At 39.9% G+C, this 16508-nt stretch overlaps 4 protein-coding genes and 1 long non-coding RNA gene across 5 annotated transcripts; 3 read left to right on the top strand and 2 right to left on the bottom strand.

Annotated features, from left to right (window-relative positions):
- Positions 1 to 6427: 6427 nt before the first annotated feature.
- LOC108148952 (cytochrome c1, heme protein, mitochondrial) lies at positions 6428 to 7847 on the top strand. The gene is made up of 2 exons (XM_017276284.2): positions 6428 to 6542; positions 6616 to 7847. Exon 2 carries the CDS (start codon positions 6768 to 6770, stop codon positions 7800 to 7802), a length of 1035 nt encoding a protein of 344 aa, XP_017131773.1. The 5' UTR covers positions 6428 to 6542; positions 6616 to 6767; the 3' UTR covers positions 7803 to 7847.
- Positions 7848 to 7931: 84 nt separating this feature from the next.
- On the top strand, positions 7932 to 8710 carry LOC108148953 (guanosine-3',5'-bis(diphosphate) 3'-pyrophosphohydrolase MESH1). The gene is made up of 3 exons (XM_017276286.1): positions 7932 to 8097; positions 8157 to 8501; positions 8558 to 8710. Exons 1-3 carry the CDS (start codon positions 8020 to 8022, stop codon positions 8672 to 8674), a joined length of 540 nt encoding a protein of 179 aa, XP_017131775.1. The 5' UTR covers positions 7932 to 8019; the 3' UTR covers positions 8675 to 8710.
- On the bottom strand, positions 8692 to 10422 carry LOC108148951 (probable phosphoserine aminotransferase). Its single transcript, XM_017276283.2, has 3 exons — positions 10320 to 10422; positions 9141 to 9817; positions 8692 to 9080 (listed from the first exon to the last, which is right to left on the bottom strand). The coding sequence occupies exons 1-3, from the start codon at positions 10362 to 10364 to the stop codon at positions 8708 to 8710; spliced, it is 1095 nt and encodes a 364-aa protein (XP_017131772.1). The 5' UTR covers positions 10365 to 10422; the 3' UTR covers positions 8692 to 8707.
- LOC121467593 lies at positions 9797 to 11183 on the top strand. The gene is made up of 3 exons (XR_005977649.1): positions 9797 to 9885; positions 10263 to 10895; positions 10955 to 11183. It is a non-coding gene; the product is annotated as an uncharacterized LOC121467593 (long non-coding RNA).
- Positions 11184 to 11419: 236 nt separating this feature from the next.
- Positions 11420 to 13877, bottom strand: LOC108148570 (putative defense protein 3). Its single transcript, XM_017275616.2, has 2 exons — positions 13429 to 13877; positions 11420 to 12069 (listed from the first exon to the last, which is right to left on the bottom strand). Exons 1-2 carry the CDS (start codon positions 13860 to 13862, stop codon positions 11997 to 11999), a joined length of 507 nt encoding a protein of 168 aa, XP_017131105.1. The 5' UTR covers positions 13863 to 13877; the 3' UTR covers positions 11420 to 11996.
- Positions 13878 to 16508: the final 2631 nt, after the last annotated feature.

Below are 16508 nucleotides of genomic sequence, written 5' to 3' on the forward strand. Positions count from 1 at the left end.
TGGACAAAAGCGCTGGGACGTCCACGTTCCACGCTCACGTCCGCCGTGGAAATGGTAAACTTTTGGACTGGGAATGTCAATTTGGTGGCAGTTCGATGGGAGTTAATTAACGATCGACCGATCGAGATGCTTGTTTGGGAATGATTTTTCAGCGATCGACGGTTGCTTAATTGATGGCATTTCGAGTGCACAAAAATACATGGGATGGCCAGCGATTCCAGATATATAATATTTTGCATTTCTTGATCGTGTGTGTCTTTTTATTGTACTTTTAACGAATCAATAATAATATGTTACTTATTATTTTTAAACATTTTTCAATATTCATTTCTTAACTCAATAGTTAAATAGCTAAACTACTTTAATTTATTTATTACTATTTAAAACTAGGACACTTTAAATCATTTGACCATTTATTTTATGATCTTCTCTAATTTAGGTCACACCTATCTTAAATTAGTGTTGTAAAAACAGATCGTTAGATTAAAGATCAATACCTTGTTGATGGCCAAGTACTTCACGAAGTGATCGTTAAGAGCCTTACACACTAGAATTATCTCTCAATAATAGTTTGCGCTAGTTTTCCAAATATCTATTTGATCGCTTAAGCCATTCTGCGGATCATGACTCATAAATCTGGTAAACGATCGCCGGCCTGATCTCTTTCGGCGCTCAAAAAACATTCTCTGCCCTGCCAGCTTGATGGCTCCACCATTTTCTATTTGTAGAATGTAACAATCATTGATGACTGTTTAATAGGCAAACATTTCGGAGTACTCGAGTTCCGTGGAGCATCGAGCTCCCTGGTACTTATTGACCACTTGAGGCCTTTCACCGCTGCCAGCTGGAGTTGGGGCCATTCTGCTGGCGATTCGGCGGCTATTCCTCCAGATGGAGCATAAACCCAAACCCAAACCCAAGCACAAATCCAAACCCAAACCCAAGCTACAGCAGTAAACCGAAACTGCACCCGAAACCGAATTTTGACTTGGCGTTGACTTGGTTTCGTTTCTTTTCGTTTCGTTTCGTTTCCAGAACATTAGGCCTACGAACAACTCAAATCGCCTGCTGCTAAATTTCACTGTTTATTTCTTGTGCTCCGGCTGAAATTAAAAGACTATAAACAATCGTGAGAATGGCACTTGAACATGTTCAAAACTATAATGGCCTAAAACGAAATGTGCAAGAGAAGCCGCAACCGAAGCTTGCAACGGGTAGGGGGTAACGAAAATGCACTGGGAGAAAATAGTGCAACATGTATAAATAAGTATTTAAATTAACTGATATAATTACAAGTTTAAATCAATTTAAAAATAAATTAAATATTAAGAATTACAAAGCACTTAAAAATGGATATAAAATGTTATTATTAAATTTATTTCTAATTTTTGTAATTACAAATTTTTTTCAGCTTGTTTCGATTTAAAACCAATTTCGGAATCAACTTTAATTTACAAAATTGTCCTTGGGGCACAGTTATAAATAACATATGTTATGTATTATTATAAATGCGCTATGTATGATCGATGCCCCAAGTCAAAGTTTCTCTAAGTCGATTTCAGTTTTATTGGTCATAAACATTGTTAATACATGAGCATTATAAGTATTGAATTTTGTTACTTAATGCGTTTTATGGAAAAAGTGGTTTATGTCCTTATATGAGTACAATTTACCCCCTTTATTGTAAGGTCTCAGACGTTAATGCAAGTATAAAATTAATCCAAAAGAAACCATTACTTTGAACTATAAAAATTCAATTTATTATTCAGATTTATAGTTTTTCTCTATGTAGCACAGAGAGCACACAAAGCCAACAAACGGAGCGAGCCATGGACAAGCGGCTAAATGAACAGACAGTCAATCAACTTTTAGTAAACAGAAACGGCCAAGACAACTATGGCAACAACAATGATGACTGGTGCTGTAGCTGTAGTGCTGTAGTGCTGTAGTGCTGTTGTTGTGCGCTTATGACTGGGACTGTCGATGACGATGACGTTGGCTTCAAAGAGAAAAGCGCGGGCTCGGCTCAAGCGAAACGATCACGAGTCGCGGATTGGTCGGGATTGGATGGGTAAGAGCGGTCAGATCGGTCTTGGCCAAGATGATTTAAGCAGAGCACTGAGAAAACTATTACGAAATGATCAAAGCAGCTATAACAGAATCAAATCAGGCGAAGACCAAGCTATAGCGGACGATCTTCCCAAACAACGATGGCAATGGCTGTGTGCTATTGCGATCGTATCGTATCGGATTGGATCGGTTCGAGACTCGATTACAATAATTACAATCGGCTACGCGCGATTCACCAAATCACAGCAACAACAAAGACAGTGTGGCCTCCATCGCACAGATTCGAATACAGAATCTGCACTTCAGATTCTAAGGGGTGTTTCTTTACTGGGGATTTTAGGTTTTTTTTTTTTTAATTTCGTGAAAAGTTTTAAAGCTAAAATATTTTTTAAAATAATTAATGATTGAATTTTGTTTTTTGTATTACTTAACTCCAAATATTGGATGTAAACTAATTCTTTGCCTACAAAAAAATTCTTATGCCACTGCGGATAAAATAACACTAAAATTTAATTAAAAATTAAATTTAAAAAATATTTACAAACTATTTTAAACCCCTTAAGAAGCTCTTGTTTTTAGAGTCCGACTTAAGGGGGCTCCACTGTATTACGTGCATATAAACAGTCTTTATAAGAAATTGAAGTCAAGAAGCAGAATTAAAACAAAACTCATCAACATCAACGGGCACACACACGCAAAGCCGTCAATTGACGCGATTGTGTGTATGTGGGTTTGGGGAGAGAAGAAAGGCAGAGGCAAAAGGGGGAGGAGAAGGAGAAGGTATGAGAAGAAGAATCAAGAGGAGAACCGAGAGGAGACAGGGATCCATCTTCTAGGCTCCATTTGGCAAAGCGAATCGGGCAGAACGAGAAATTGAAAAGACAGTTACAACCTCATAATGAAGTTGGCATCTCCTCACTCCCTCCCCTCCTCTTCTCCCCATATACCCAACAGCTATCTGTATCTTTCCCCATGTCTTTACTCTTGGTGACTGACGACTGCGAAAAAGTTTACAAAATCCCCAACAAAACCGCATGCTACACATAAACACACCATGACTGCACACACAGATACACCTTACCCATACACGCTCACAAATCGTGATGTTGTTGTATATAAGGGGAGCATAGCTTTATTTTTGTTTTTGCGAAATTGAGTGGTAAATGGGCAGCGAGAATGAGAACCTGTTGGACTCGAAGAGAGAGACTGGGACTTCCTCTCTCGCATGAGATTTTTGTACGCGTTCAACGGTAGCTGCGCACGCGTTAAAACGATCTTTCAGATACGTCATAAAATAAAGATGTTCATCATGAACAAAGAGATTCGGGCATTCAATGCACTCGTCTGTTGAATATCAAATTCATTTTTTAATTTAATGAAGCAAGCGTAAGGTTTATTCGAGATCAGACTTCGTTAAAAAAGGGGACATTTTTAGCGCCTCAATCTATGCTTTTGATAACAAGCTTTACTCCTGTCTACAACCTCTACGATGTCAAGTTTTTATTTATTGGTTTATTTTTAGAAAAGTATTTGGTTTAAGGTGTGTATTTATTCATTCGTGGATCTACAAGACGCTTTAATTACGTTTATTTTAAACTTATAAATGTTAACTTATTTTAATTGAAGCATACATACATATATCGCTTAATCGTTTCCGTTTAGTAAATCTAAGCTAGGTTTTTCGAGCGTTGACCAGCACTGCGGCAGATGCAACCGCAATTGCATTCACTTCTGGTCAAAAGGCGCAACTCACACAGATACTATGGCCAACACACACACACACCGATGCAGTGCCCCCGCAATCACACACACACACACACACACATAAATGCAACACACACCTACGTGGGATCGGTGGCAAAGATGCAAGATGCACTCGCGTTGCAACTGGCTTTTGGTCTATAATTCTTGTTTCTGGTTTTCGTGCTGCCAAGATAAGGAGTGGGACATGGCCAGCACAGCACAGCACAGCCTCATCGTTATTACGATCCTCTGGCATCATCATCATCATCATCATCATCTTTTCTGGTAGAAGAGGCCACAGGAAACTGCAGCAGCATGGCGCTTTGTCTCCCAAAGGAAGCGGACCAGTAATATTTACATTTATTGCTAAATTATGCACACTTTTTTGTGCCGTATTCAGGTATTTTTATTTGCAGGCCCATCTTTTTCACGAATAATTATTCAGTTGATGATAAGTCATATCTCTTGCATTTTTCATCTGATTTGGACAAAGATGGGCTTTGGCTTTGTATTTAACGCTGAAGTCGAAAATATGTATTTTAGATACCTTTCAGTATACATTAAAATATAATACAAAGGTTCACTTATAAATTATTTTATTTTATGCAACCAAAAACACAAAAACACCTAAACGATCGCAATTTGAAAATAATATTTATCCTGGATAATAACAACCCTGCAAGAATGCAAGCTTCCTTTTTTTTACTTTTAAAAATTGAATATCTAATAAGAGTCGTCTTTGAAAAATGTATATGTAGCCTAAAATAATAATGTGAAATTGTTTATGGACATTTATATTTTTTAATCATTTTCCTGTCCAGCCTTTTTAACACTACAGAAATTGAGCAATCATCGCTGGTTTGTTTTCTACTTAAATGTAAACAACGCCATTTATTAATGAGTTTGTAATTTGAATAAAATTCATGACGTGAGCCCATTTCTATGGGGTCGCAGCACAGCACAATCTCTGCGGTTTTCCACGGTGAAAAGCGCTGCGATTGCTACTAATGGCCGGAGATTTTCATGGAAAGTTGGTGCGGTTGGCTGTTGCTGCTTTTTCTTGCTTATGAAAATTTCACGCCAGTCGAAAAGAATTATTAATTGCGCAGCGGCAACTGGAACAACAAAAACAACATCAGCCACCACGGCAGAAGACAACAACAACAGCAACAACAACAACAACAACATCAACTAACAACTAAAGCAACAACAGCCGCACACAAATTTCAAAAGTGGGAATTATGCATCGCTGCGCAGAAGCAGAACTCTTAAAACGCACATAGGAAAAAAATCCGAGGGTATTTTTGTATTTTTGTATCTGTATCTGTATCTGTATCTGTGTGTCTGTAAGCGCGTGTAAAATATGGTAAACATGGAAATACGTAATAACTGAAAAAAAGCAACAGCAACAGCAGCAGAAAACAGTGTAACAAAAAAGGGAAATATAAAATCAGGTACAAATTTTCACCAAAAACAGAAAAAAAAAGAGTTTACATCGCCTACTCTGCCGACGTCGGCCGTTGCATTGTCATTATTGGTTGCCATGGGCGTACAGAGGGGGATTTACTATATATGTTCTACCTATAAGTTACATTATACAGATCTATGTTATATTGTTGTTTTTTATTCAACTTTTACGCACTTTTGCCAACCAGATATATTTAACACAATTTTTATAAAACTAAGATTTATTTCTATCAAATTCTATTAATTCTATTAATATATAAAATATAAGTTAGCATTAGAATCTTATATCGATTTATCTGAAGCAATTAAGCTTTTGTATTTCATAACTGCTTTGGAAGCTAGTTTAAATTTAGTTTTTTTTTGAAATATATCAGTTAGAACTCTGAACTAATCAGAGGTAATTAAAGTATAAAGTATCTTTTAGGGCGGTGCGCATTATAAACATAATTTGTGCAATAAAAAGATGTAATTAAAGGTATAATTTTCTCTTACCATTGCTTACCATGTTTGGTGATCCCCTTGAAATATTGCGAAGTTCACGTCCATGTTTCTTGGCTATGGAAAACCTGGCTTTGGGCCTGACTTTGACGATTTCGTGGTCACACAGTGTGAAGAATGGCTAGGAAATATTGTATGCACCGTTGTTTGGTGGGCTGTTACAGATTTACAGATTACTGCGCCAGATAACAAATGAAAGTGCCCTGGCATTTGATTTTTTTTCGTTTGTTTTTTCAGTTGCTCCGCTCGTTGGGCAGGAAAAAAAAAAAAAAACCAAGAAGGAGGCGATGGTTACAACAATAGAAAGAAAAACGTTGACTCAACCTTTTAGCTGTAAAGAATAACAGCAATTTGGGTGGGTTTTGGTTTACATATGCTTTATGGGGAAAGATGGTAGATAAGGAACTGACTGATCTGGTCTAAACGTGGCAGAAAGTCGGGCTTAAGATTTAAAGGCATCCTGGGCCCATCGAACTCCGGCCAACGTAGTTCTTATGTTAGTGATTTATTTCTAAGATTGTAAAACTAGCCATTAAGATCCGAGATTTTTCTCTTCTAAGGCAATACTTATTCCAAAAGGCTTCTTAAATGAACAATTCATTGTGTATTATTGTTTGTGGGATTGATTATTGCTCTGGTAAACTTTGTAGAACATGTCACTTAAAAATCTTTTACACATTTCAATATTTCCCTAACATTTACATATTTTTCCCGAAATGATGATTTTTCACCATCAAAGGACCAAGTCAACTGTTTTGCCATAAGTGAGTAGAGGGTCCTTCTAGAGGGTAATTCTATGTTGTATTCTACGTCTATTTGTTTTATTATTTATTTCAGGTAATTGTATTTATGTAATTTCGCCAGTATATGCCCCACGTGGTGACAACCCTGGACACTGAACTTTTGCAACACTGATTACGCTGACATTTTAATCGGAAAGTGATACTTGTCATTTTAAACAAAAAAGCTTAGAGAATTAACCGACCGAAATGGCTAATAAATTCCGGAATCTGAGCGGTAAACTGTTCCAGCTGACCCATGGCAGCTTCAGCCGGACATCGGTGCGTCCGCGGATGAGTTTTCCGGGCGGCGGCTTTTCCGGTCGACATTCTTCCAAGTGGCTGGGGGCCCTGGGAGCCCTAACTGGAGCTGCGGGACTCTTGATCTACGCCCTGGAGAGCAGTGTGGATGCCTCCTCGGACTGCGTGCATCCGCCGCATCAGCACTGGAACCACACTGGCCTGCTGGCCGCCTTGGACAAGGAGAGCGTGCGTCGCGGTTACTTTGTGTACAAGGAGGTGTGCGCCTCCTGCCATTCCTTGCAGTACATGGCCTATCGCAATCTGGTCGGCGTCTGCATGACGGAATCGGAGGCCAAGGCGGAGGCGGAGGCCATAACCGTGCGAGATGGGCCGAATGATGAGGGCGAGTTCTTCGATCGTCCGGGCAAGCTATCTGATCATTTTCCGGCTCCCTATGCCAACGAGGAGGCAGCCCGTTCGGCCAACAATGGCTCCTATCCACCGGATCTCAGCTATATAGTGTCGGCTCGCAAGGGTGGCGAGGATTATGTGTTTGCGCTGCTCACCGGATATTGTGATCCTCCGGCGGGCTTTGCTCTGCGCGAAGGTCTCTACTTTAATCCGTACTTCTCCGGCGGAGCCATTGCCATGGCCAAAGCGGTAGACAATGAGGTGATCACCTTCGAGGATGCCAATGTGCCGGCCTCGGCTGCCCAGATCGCCAAGGATGTGTGCGTCTTCCTCAAGTGGACTTCGGAACCGGAGTCGGATGAACGCCGCCTGCTGCTCATCAAGGTTACGCTTATTTCGGCCTTCTTGATCGGCATTTCCTACTACATCAAGCGTTTCAAGTGGTCCTCGCTGAAGTCTCGCAAGATCTTCTTTATTCCCGAACTAGAGGCCCAAGCCAAGAAGGAAGCGGAGCAGGCCGCCGAAGCCTTGTCCAAGGCCAAGGAGCAGGAGTGCAACAAGTGCGAGAACCAGAACGAAAAGAAGGAATAATCGTTGTTGTAGAACCAAATAAAGGCTTTTGAATTTAATGATTAATCGCGCTCTGTTGTTATCGTTATGTTATCGATATGTGGTTCAGGGCTGCAGTAGCAGTTAGCATGTGTTCTGTTATTGCCAGTCTTTTATGTAAAAACAGCTGTTCTGTTAAATGCGTAAACAAAGTTGAACAAAGTAAATTAAAAATCTTTAATTATTTATCTTGTTTGTAATGGCAACTTGTCCATCGCGGAAATTTATGGAGTGTCTGCAGTATGCGGCTTTTAAACACCGCGAACAGCGACGCAAGGTAAGCCCTATTTACCCAATTAAAAGGCAAAACTATCAGAATAGTTTCCATATTTTAAGGATCCCAAGGAAACCCCCTATGTAAATCATGTGATAAATGTGAGCACTATTCTTTCCGTGGAGGCCGGCATCACGGATGAGGCGGTTCTCATGGCTGCCCTTCTGCATGACGTGGTCGAGGATACGGATGCAACTTTCGAGGATGTGGAGAAACTATTTGGACCGGATGTCTGTGGATTAGTTCGCGAGGTTACCGACGATAAGTCATTGGAGAAACAGGAACGTAAGCGACTACAAATAGTAAATGCGGCTACAAGCAGCTGCAGGGCAAAGCTAATAAAACTGGCCGACAAGCTGGATAACCTGCGGGATCTGCAGATCAACACGCCAACAGGATGGACAGACGTAGGTTGACATACCGCTTAAAAGTCTCCTTTAAAACCTATCCCCCTTCTTTTTAGGAACGTCGCGAGCAGTACTTCATTTGGGCCAAACAGGTGGTGGACAATCTGCGAGGTACGAATGCTAAATTGGAGCTTAGTCTAGACGACATATTCCGCCAGCGAGGTCTCTTGTAAACTCAAAACCCAACCAATTACAAAGGAACACTCTTAGTTTTTATTGTTTTTGTAAAAGGCCAGCATGAGATTGGCCAACTGCTGGGTCTCCTCCAGCGTAACCGCATTGTAGAGGGATGCACGAATGCCGCCAACCGAGCGATGACCCTTCAACTGAATCATGCCCTCCGCCTCGGCCTTGGTCAGGAACTCCTTCTCCAGCGCATCATCCCCGCTGGCACTGCCAATCCGAAAGGGCACATTCATCCTAGAACGCACATTTGCATCCAATGGGCAGTAGAAGAAACCATTTGACTGCTCAATGGTATCGTAAATAAGCTTTGACTTGGCCGCAGCCAGCTTGGCCATGCCAGCGACGCCTCCATTCCGCTTGATCCACTTGAAGACCAAGCCCATTACATAGATGCTGCAAGGAAGAACATTTAACAAAGGTTTTTCATGAAAATTTAAATCTATTTGTACCCACCCAAAAGTCGGCGGAGTGTTTAGCAGCGAGCTGTTCTTGTCCATCAGCTCAAAGTTCAGGATGGAGGGCGTGATCTTGAGATGTTTGCCTATCAAGTCCTCCCTGACAATGATCACCGTGACGCCGGCTGGTCCAACATTCTTCTGGGCTCCCGCATAGATCACGCCAAACTTGGAGACATCCACGGGGCGCGACAGGAAATTGGAGGACATATCAGCGACCAGTGGAACACCCGCTGGAACCTCGGGCACAAAGTCAAACTCCACACCCTCTACGGTTTCATTGTCGCAATAGTAGACATACGAGGCCTTGGGATCCAGTTTCCAAGTGTCCTGCCGCGGAACGGATGTATATTTGGCCAACTTTGGGAACACAGTGTTCACATTGCCATACTGAGCCGCCTCCTTGGCCGCCTTGGAGGACCAAGAACCGGTGATTACATAATCGGCACTGCCAGTTTTCCCAATTAAATTCATTGCCACCGCTGCAAACTGTCCTGTGCCACCGCCTTGCATCAGCAGGATCTTATAGTTGCTGGGCACGTTCAGGAGGTCTCGAAGATCGTTGATGGCCGCCTCCTGGATTTTGGCATAGTTGCTGGAACGATGGGACATCTCCATGACCGAGATGCCGCTGCCATTGCAGTTGAGCAGGTTATCCTGCACTTCTTTAAGGACCTGCAAGTGTTGGAGATGGTTAACATCAGTACATATTATATAGAGGGTCAATCAACTATAGAACTAAGGTAATAGATCTGAAATAATAATAATAATTTATCAGCACTTCGATTATATTTATAAAAGTAAGATTATTTGATAAGGATTTTATTGCCTTTGCAATATATAGTAATTAAAACATGGAAAAAAGTAAAGGTATACGAAAAACAATATTTATTTTGCACATTAATAAAAATCGTAAGCATTAACTTTTGTATCGTTGATATTTCGAAAATGAAAGAATGGTGAACAAATTTTTATATTTTATGTTGTCCCAAAAGCGCTCTCATTAAAATAAAAGCAATTTGCAAGCAATTAAAATTGTGCATGTATAATAGCGAACAAGTCACTGTAATAACCTTCTATTATTCAGAATAATTAATGAAAATGTATTCTAATATTACAGATGGGTACGTCACGTGTTAATGCAAAGTGTTGCAGTAATCCAACTAATTTTACTGACCTCTTCGGGCAACTTGGCTGGACCGGCGGCGAAATTGATAACCATCTTGATGTTGTGGAGCGTCTGCGATCTGTGAACCTCTCCGGAAAGCCGCTAAGTGTTAACTAAAGTGTTGAGCAGCCAGTGTATTCGCAATTGCTGATAAACGAGACGAAGGCAGCGGAAAGAACAGCAACAAGTCACTGGGCGGTAAACAAAACGCGTGCTGAAAAACAGACTGAAACTCGCCCGACTGGACAACGAACTTGGTTCGTTCAGGAGCGGAATACTCCCAAAGAGGGTATCTCACCTCAAGCCCCCGACTGTGGAATCCGCTCATGAACCACCAACGAAGCCAGACAAAGACCGGCGGTGCGGCGAATTCGATCAAAACAAGTCGGCAAACCGCAGGGCGACTATATTCGCAAATATACAAATGAACATACATATACGCACGAAAACAAAATGCTACCCAAGCCCCCTGTTTTACCCCATTTTCCCCAATCAGCGTGGGTTGCCATGCACTTTTCGATGGAATGACAATAACAACCGAACGACTAAGTTGACGACCGAGTAAACAAGCTCCAAGCAAAATATGTGAGTGCATTTGTACAGTCAAGCCCCAATATGTGCTGCAATTTGCTTTTTTTATTCAGATTTCAAGGGAAGTTTTGCTTTAACATCACCCGGCTTATTAAGAAGCATTTGTGGAAATAACTTATATTTGGTGAGGATGTTTGGATGTCTATATTCAAATATATAACAAAATATAAAAAAGGAACTCGATAGAATATAATTTGTTTAATGTGCAATTTTAAGAAACTATCATTTTATCATTCTCTTCATATAAAAAGTGTTGTTAAAACTTGTCCTCATCAAAATTAAGTTTACAGTTTCTATTGGTTTGACTGGGTAACAAGAAAAAAACTTCTACTATTATCCCTAAATTTTACTTTCTATTGCGGCTCTCAAACAAGTTTTTACAACTGGTAAATATTGTTTGAAATCCAAAACGGCTGCTGATTAAGAATTCTGCAAACACATTTATAACTGCCCATATCTGCTATTGATTCCTATCCCCTTCGTCCGATTAGAAGCGATTGTAACAGGGCAATCAGAAGTGCTCAGACCTATGCTACGAATTCTTATCTTGGCCTACGTCTTGGCCAAATTCGGTGACCGTCTAATTACTTTATAACCACCGCCGCTGCCGCTGCCGCTGCCTTGCACAGCCGGCATGAAAGGTGCTTAAAGTTTCCAATTTACTCGAACGCCCAAAACGAATTTCCAATGAGAAGCTGGGCAACGTGTCTGGAAACCCAAACGTCCTCGGCTCGTGCGTTTGATTTTGGTCTAAGAGTGGGCGGTTGTGGGTGTTGTCGGGGTGTAAGTGGGTGTTGGTGGGTGTTTTAGCTGTTTGTGGGTGTTACTGGGGTACTGAGTATAACGATGGGCGGTGGGAACTGGTTCGCTTGCTCGGATGTGGGCTGGTCATTCATAAACGTTAAGCCAAAAAGTCAATAATTTTGCCCTGTAATGTTGATTGCACAGCTCAATGGGGCGCTTTTGGCTCCAAGACGTCCGAATGCTATTTGAAAAATCTTCAAACAACAATTTCGTTTTGACTAATTAGGGGTTTTAAGATTTATTTGCCCGGCGTTGGGTACAGCTGCTTTATAAATAAGTACATAATTTCTGTTATTGCGGCTCCGCCTGCACTTTGTTAACGATGTCGCTCCAAAAGGTTCCGTACTCCTGTAGCACAGTGCCCCTGCAAAAGAAAAATGGAAATGTAAATGTAAATTCCACTAGTTTGGCAAGTCATGATTGTTTTTAATTTATACGGCAAGATTGCATGCGATGTGTAGCTGCGGCTTTAAATAGGTAATAATTGATGATTCGACAGTTTCAGGAGATGATATTTTAGGTAAGACAACACTGGACTGCATAAGATAAATATTGATTGAGGGGATTTCAAAAAGAAGTGCTTTTACGAAAGTAATTTGAATTTTCCACACAATCAAGTTGTTAGATAATTGAGTAATAATTTTTTTCGTTAGGTTCCCAAAACTGAACTTTTTATATACGATTAGCAAGACAATACCACTACATTTTTAAAATGTATGCAAAACTCTTGCTTGTCACAGTTAAAATTACTATTTTTAATTACCAACTATAATTCCATTAAAGTGTTTAACATAGCCTGATTTTCCTTACGAAAAATATTGATTTATGTTCAGGAACTAAAGTTTATGCAAAATAAGTTTCCCAACTTTCATTTTCTGTTTTTGATTAATTCTCATATTTGCATACTTTCGTTTGGTAAAATGATAAATGGTACAAGTGTCCGAACTAAAACTTCTGTTTGGCTTAATTCACAGTTGGCACTCCTTTATGTTGGCCAGTGTTAACTGCTGACAATGTTGCTGTTGCCGCACAAAAAGCATTGACAACTTTTCTTCGACTTTTTGACGTTGTCAGTGCGTGGCGTCTTTTGCTGTTTGATGCCTTTTTTGTGGACGAATGATTGGGAGACTCTTTTCGCCTGGCTCTTTCCAAATAATCAATTACATAATGCCTTTTTTGTGCGATTATCCGGCAAGTTTTTGTCGGCCTGACAATTATGCGCACATTACATTATGTGGGTCAACGTGGCGTATGATTAATGAATCCCTTCACGACCCACGGTGATGGGAGTACGGCTTATACTACTTCTACTGCCGCTTCTGATGATAATGATGATTGTTATTATGATGGTGACGGGCGATAGAAGACACGTACTGTATTTCTACGAAGACAGTTTTGACAAAGTGTTTCATTGAAACTGCCAAAATATGGGTGTTAAACACCATTTTATTAAATTAACTTACTCTTGAAATTGTACCTTGAGTTATGATAAAGTTCACATGGCCTTAAGGCGGAACTTAATCAACTCTTGAATTATATGTTATTACTACTTGTTAATTAAGAAACTTAAATACTTTTTTTATATGTTTATTAAATTATGAACAAATATACTTTCTTTGTGTCAACACTTGGTCTTTCAAGTAGAGAACACCCTCTCTGTAGCTTAGTTTCCACACTTAAGCTTTAGTTTTAATTTGAGTTTTATTTAAAATTCTAGACTTACGTGAAGTAGACATTGCCCTTCTTGTTCTGCGGAGCCTTCCAGATCAGCTTGGCGCCCAGTTTGTCCCGATTGTCCGAGTGCGTGATGGCGGAGCACTCCGGAATGGTCTTGGTATTCTCGCTCTGCACCCACTCCCCGATCCACTCGTTTGAGTTGGAATCCCTTGCCTGCAGGAAGAATCCCCGGAAGACGGTGCTCTGGTGCGAGTGCGGATATATCACAACCGATATCTGCTGGCCGGGGTGATATGTCTGGGTGTCGGCCACCACCTCGAAGGGATTGGAGTGAGCCGGCTGACTTCTGGCCTTGCCATGATTCGGCTGATTGGCCCTTTGTTTCACACACGTGTCCGCCGGGGCGCCATCCGGAAAGGCAGTGGCAGTGCCCATCAGGAGGAGCAGCTGTAGGGTTATCCACTTCAATTGATCCTTCATGACTGCAATTTCGATTTGCTGATCGTGGGAAAATGCGCGCGCGCTCGGCTAATCTAACGGCAAAACTCGGCTCGCGGCCGCCATCGCCGGCCGTTTATAAAGCCACGCCGCAATGCCAAACGCTTCGCTGCCGCCAAAGACATGGACATGGGCGTTCAAAACTGAGAGATAAACACAGTTGAGGACAGAATAATAGCTTCTCAATGATAAAAATATATTTAACCAAAAGTAAACTATTTATTATTTATTGGGTTTATTTAAATTTTAAAGAAGGAATATAATCTTATCTTTTTATGGGCACCAATTGTTGAATATAATTGCAATCAACTTTAATTAAAACTCCTCTTTTTTGTGTTTATTTTTGAAAAATTTATATATGAAGAAGATACATCATTGGCAGTTGCTCTATGGCTGGCTAGCTAGTGGGTCGTAGGTCGTGAATCATTAATGATTTATTTCGACTAATTTATGGTCAGTTCTGCTGCTGCTATTAAACTAACCGCAAACGTTCATCGGCGCTCAGCTGGTTGTGGGCAACCAGTTTTTAATGATCAAAAAGCAAATAGCCAAAACATAGTTCCTTTCCTGCACCGTGATCCAAACTGGGTCACACATTAGTCCCTCCCCTGAGTCGCCGATTCGGATTCGGTGTTGAAGTCTAGCTCTAGCTTTAGCTCTAGCTTTAGCTCTAGCTCTAAGTGCTCCATTGCGAAATTCTATGCTTCTAATCGCTGAAAATGTTGCCTGTGTTGTGCTGTTTCGTCGTTTGTTTATTTTGCGCCTTTTCAGTGCATTTTTCAGCGCGTTTTAATGTTTTAATTGACAGGCAGCTGCCGTTGGCGTTGATTTCGCTGAATTGAGTTGGTTTTCGTTGGGGTTTATTTCTCAGTTTTTTGTTTCTGGGGGTTCGCGTTTTCCTCTTTTGATTCCGCTGCGTTTCGCATTTCGCAGTTGCAGGCGGTGGTTTCCTTTCTGGGCTCCGCCAACGCTGTTTCTCGCTGAAAAATGGTTTTCCTTATTTTTTTTCAGATTTAATTTAATTTTGGTTGGTTAGATAATATTCATAACTCATTTATTTGAGAAAACAAAATGTGAAATGTTTTAAAAATAATCTAAATCTTATTTGTTATGTATCTTAATCGTATAAATTTAACTTACAACTTAACAATTAATATATAATAATAGGAAAATGAAATAAAATGAAATTAATATTATATTAACACTGGCAATAAACAATGTTATGTTGTTTGAATAATAGTTTTATATTAAATAATGTTTGATTCTAATTAAATTGTGTTTCTATAATCACCTGTTCATGCACTTCAAACAGCATACCAAATGGCATACAAAATTTAAATTTTATATATGTAAAAATAAAGCAAAACCGTTACTGGCAAAAACACGGTTTTATTGCTTAGATTTGCCCCTCGAAAACACGCACACACACTTTGAGCAAACACAATTAAAAACTCGTTTCATTAATTAAAATGTTCGGTTTAATATTTAAATTGGAAAATGCCAAAATCAGCAACTTTCGTGTGCACAAAATTAAATTGTTTACTTTTTGTAAATTGTGTTTGCTCGAGAATGCGATAAATATAATTTTAGATTGCATATTGCCAGATTACACAGAGTGCTGAACTTTACAATTGGGTATTGCCTTTTATTTGCATTTCTTGTTAGCCGCACTGCAAAAGGTCAGTTAACCCGGAGAGCTTAACCGAAAGACGGGGCTGGCCAAAAGGACATGTCATTCATTATGGATGCGGCGAATGCGAACTTTCGACTCCCTGGACTGGGCAGCAGCGTCCCGAAAATATTCGGCCATTGAAAATGACATTTGCGCCACATCACGCCAGGTCCTGTAAAAAACACAAGGAGAAATACCTATAAATTAGAAGGCACAATATTATTTATTATTAAGTTTTCGCTCATTTAATGTTTATCTAAAAGTAATTTACTTGTACCTTTACATTATTTTATATTTCTTTTTCATTTATTTATTTATTTATTTTTTCTTCACAATATATTTAAGCAAGGCCATAAAATATTCTATTATCACCAGTAAATTTACATAAAAGCTTTATGTATATTTTTTATATTAATTTTATATTAATTTAATATTAACATACATATAATAGATAGGTAGATTATTTAATGGAAATTTTTTGACATTACGAATCATATTATTGTAACATTAAGCAAAAATGTTTTCAAAAGAATTGAATAAATAATATAAAATATAGTATACATCAAACCACATCTTTTAAATTACTTTCCGGCTTTACTACAACTAACCATAGCTAAATTGTTTTATTTTTTTCCATGTACTCATCCTTCGGGCAATGCATGCGAAATTCACTTCAAACTATAGTGCTAAAAAGAGTAGGGAAACGAAGGAAAACTGCCTGCCGCCTTAAACCGATGTACCATGTAAATAGTAAAGTTTGTGGACGTGAAAGGGAGTGCAGGACGAAGAACGAGTCGGAAAATCTACTTCATCGGCGACGGTTGGCGCGGAAAAGTGTGTCACCTGCAGGTCCCGAATGCGCAGGTCCTGTGAGCGGAAAAGCGGCTGCCGCCTGCTGGTGAACCCAAGACTTTTCACCAACGATATTCGCATTTTCCATCAAGGCTGAGGAAAAT

The sequence above is a fragment of the Drosophila elegans genome, unplaced genomic scaffold (assembly GCF_018152505.1).
Source record: "Drosophila elegans isolate 14027-0461.03 unplaced genomic scaffold, ASM1815250v1 contig_476, whole genome shotgun sequence".
NCBI lineage: Eukaryota > Metazoa > Arthropoda > Insecta > Diptera > Drosophilidae > Drosophila > Drosophila elegans.

Bases quoted from the DNA above. Each gene is read 5' to 3' on its own strand.
- LOC108148952 (XM_017276284.2), top strand. From the start codon at position 6,768: ATGGCTAATAAATTCCGGAATCTGAGCGGTAAACTGTTCCAGCTGACC.
- LOC108148953 (XM_017276286.1), top strand. From the start codon at position 8,020: ATGGCAACTTGTCCATCGCGGAAATTTATGGAGTGTCTGCAGTATGCG. The intron at 8,098-8,156 runs GTAAGCCCTATT...CCATATTTTAAG, and splicing joins ACCGCGAACAGCGACGCAAG to GATCCCAAGGAAACCCCCTA. The intron at 8,502-8,557 runs GTAGGTTGACAT...CCTTCTTTTTAG, and splicing joins CGCCAACAGGATGGACAGAC to GAACGTCGCGAGCAGTACTT.
- LOC108148951 (XM_017276283.2), bottom strand. From the start codon at position 10,364: ATGGTTATCAATTTCGCCGCCGGTCCAGCCAAGTTGCCCGAAGAG. The intron at 9,818-10,319 runs GTCAGTAAAATT...CAACACTTGCAG, and splicing joins CAGCCAAGTTGCCCGAAGAG to GTCCTTAAAGAAGTGCAGGA. The intron at 9,081-9,140 runs GTGGGTACAAAT...TCTTCCTTGCAG, and splicing joins AACACTCCGCCGACTTTTGG to CATCTATGTAATGGGCTTGG.
- LOC108148570 (XM_017275616.2), bottom strand. From the start codon at position 13,862: ATGAAGGATCAATTGAAGTGGATAACCCTACAGCTGCTCCTCCTGATG. The intron at 12,070-13,428 runs GTAAGTCTAGAA...TTTCTTTTGCAG, and splicing joins AAGGGCAATGTCTACTTCAC to GGGCACTGTGCTACAGGAGT.